Below are 2,283 nucleotides of genomic sequence, written 5' to 3'. Positions count from 1 at the left end.
AACTCGGTAGTTAAATAATATTATCGTAAATTCATGATTTTCTCAAGACTACACTATAATAAGTTCATAGTTTTCTGGAGAGATAATATTATTATCCTTGATATTAATATATTATAATTTTAGAATACCTGAAAACATTATCTCTTATCACGTACGTGGAAGTAAGCATTCAAGACCATATCAATTCGCCAGCTACCTGTAGGTTGCTTGCTTGACCCAACTTAATGGATGTGTCCACGAAGAAGCTTTGCATGCAAGTCGTGTGGCACGTGTACCTTGCTACTAGAACGTACCATGGATGGGAAATTGCAGCTGCTACCTACTCGTAATCTCTCTACTATATATACATCACGCGACCAATGTGTTATGCAAATCAAGTCTCACGCACAGCGCAACTTGCTAGCCTGTTAATCATCGAATATCATCGGCCGTACGTCCATCAGCTGGGAGAAGACCGTCCATTAATCGGTGAGTAGTAACTAGATGTGCAGCAATTAGTCTTGTTTAGTTTGTTGTTGAAATTCCTCACTGCATGCGTCAGTTGAGCTAGCTGTGTTGATGAGTTAAATGCACTAGAGGTCCTAAACATTTCATCGGTGTGTCACTTTAGTACTAATTCTTACAAACTGCACCTTTAGGTCCTAATTCTTTAGTAAATGGTTCACCCGAGGTCCTTTTTCACGAGCGCTCGTTGACCTGCCCGCGTGGCATGTTGACCCATGCCACGTCGACAGAGGGCCCAACCGGCTGGCGAGAAAAATATATTGGTGGTCCTAAAAGTTTCTGGGCAGTGTCACTTTAGTCCTACTTCTATCAAAATGCACGTTTAGGTCCTAATTCTATAGTAAGTGATTCACACGAGGTCCTTTTTCGCACGATCATTTGCAGACCTGCTTGGTTGAGCATTGACCCATGCCACGTCAATTTAGGTTCACTAGCAGATGTGGAACATTGCAAAGAATCCTAATTTTTTCACCGCTATCGTCCCGTAGCTATGTGATTTCCTCTACTCTACCACAATCACTAGCTGTAGGCATTAATTTAGTTCGATTTGCACTGTTTCGTTAAGTTCCTCAAACTGCTTGCTTCGATTTGGGGTTAGGTAGTAGGAGCTTGTGGAGGAGGCAGCGCGGCCGACGCTGCTACAACGCTCCTCTTCATCACCCGCTTCCATGCCGAGGAGCTTGCTGCCCCAGCCATGGCGATGGTGAGGGGTTGGGAAGTGTTAAGAGGGGGGATTACAAGGGGCTTTCTGTAAAAAAAAGAGCAACGACGACGGCCTCTAAGTTGACATGGCATGGGTCAACGCGTCACGCAAGCAGGTCAGCGAAAGTTCGTGCAGAAAGGACCTCACGTGAACCACTTACTATAGAATTATGATCTAAACGTGCATTTTGAAAGAAGTAGGACTAAAGTGATACTGCCCAGAAACTATTAGGACCTCCAGTGTATTTTTTTTTTGCCTGGCGGTTGGGTCCTCTGTCGACGTGGCGTGGGTCAATGCGCCACGCGGGCAGGTCAACGAGCGATCGTGAAAAAAGGACCTCGCATGAACCACTTACTAAAGAATTAGGACCTAAAGATGCATTTTGGAAGAATTAGGACTAAAGTAACACCCCGACGAAACTTTTAGGACCTTCAGTGCATTTAACTCTGTGTTGATCGATCTTAACCAGTGCGACGACGATGAGCTCCTCGGACGACGTCGCCGGTGGGTGCAAGAAGACTTCGTGGCCGGAGGTGGTCGGGCTGACCATCAAGGAGGCCAAGGAGATCATCATCAAGGACAAGCCTGACGCCGACATCGTCGTCGTGCCGGTTGGTTCGGCGGTGACCGAAGACTTCAGGCCCAACCGCGTCCGCATCTTCGTCGGCACTGTCGCCGAGATCCCCCACGTTGGCTAGTTGGATTGCCTTTGCTTGCTGTGGCCGGCATAGATGCTGGCTCATAAATAAATCAATAATGGAGGAATAAAAATGTATGGAAGTCATATGTTTGATCATTCAGTAATCTACAGGTTTGTGTGAACTGTGAAGTTCCGTCCATAGCTGATTGAGAAAAACTTATATCTGTACGTATTCTGCTTGGTTTGATCGTATTTTTCCGAGCAACCGAAGTTCTGAACTCAATTTTAATCATCAATTCACCACCAAGGAACAATTCCCCCCAAAAAGGAAGGTGTGTGAACTACTAGGAACCGGAATGAATTTGAAAATATAAAATATGCAAGTAAAGAAAATCATGATTTACATTAAACAACACCAAGTAGAAACCACCTCGGC

At 45.1% G+C, this 2,283-nt stretch overlaps 1 protein-coding gene across 1 annotated transcript; it reads left to right on the top strand.

The window, feature by feature from the left end:
* The first annotated feature begins 310 nt into the window (after nt 1-310).
* LOC123072579 (uncharacterized) lies at nt 311-2,075 on the top strand. Its single transcript, XM_044496187.1, has 3 exons — nt 311-468; nt 1,103-1,322; nt 1,677-2,075. The coding sequence occupies exons 1-3, from the start codon at nt 360-362 to the stop codon at nt 1,903-1,905; spliced, it is 558 nt and encodes a 185-aa protein (XP_044352122.1). The 5' UTR covers nt 311-359; the 3' UTR covers nt 1,906-2,075.
* Nucleotides 2,076-2,283: the final 208 nt, after the last annotated feature.

The sequence above is a fragment of the Triticum aestivum genome, chromosome 1A (assembly GCF_018294505.1).
Source record: "Triticum aestivum cultivar Chinese Spring chromosome 1A, IWGSC CS RefSeq v2.1, whole genome shotgun sequence".
NCBI lineage: Eukaryota > Viridiplantae > Streptophyta > Magnoliopsida > Poales > Poaceae > Triticum > Triticum aestivum.
Note: the sequence above shows the minus strand (reverse complement) of the source record. Positions and strands in the feature narration are given on the sequence as shown.

Coding starts and splice junctions, on each gene's coding strand:
- LOC123072579 (XM_044496187.1), top strand. CDS start 360: ATGTGTTATGCAAATCAAGTCTCACGCACAGCGCAACTTGCTAGCCTG. Junction 469..1,102: donor AGAAGACCGTCCATTAATCG/GTGAGTAGTAAC, acceptor ATTTGGGGTTAG/GTAGTAGGAGCTTGTGGAGG. Junction 1,323..1,676: donor TCAACGCGTCACGCAAGCAG/GTCAGCGAAAGT, acceptor GATCTTAACCAG/TGCGACGACGATGAGCTCCT.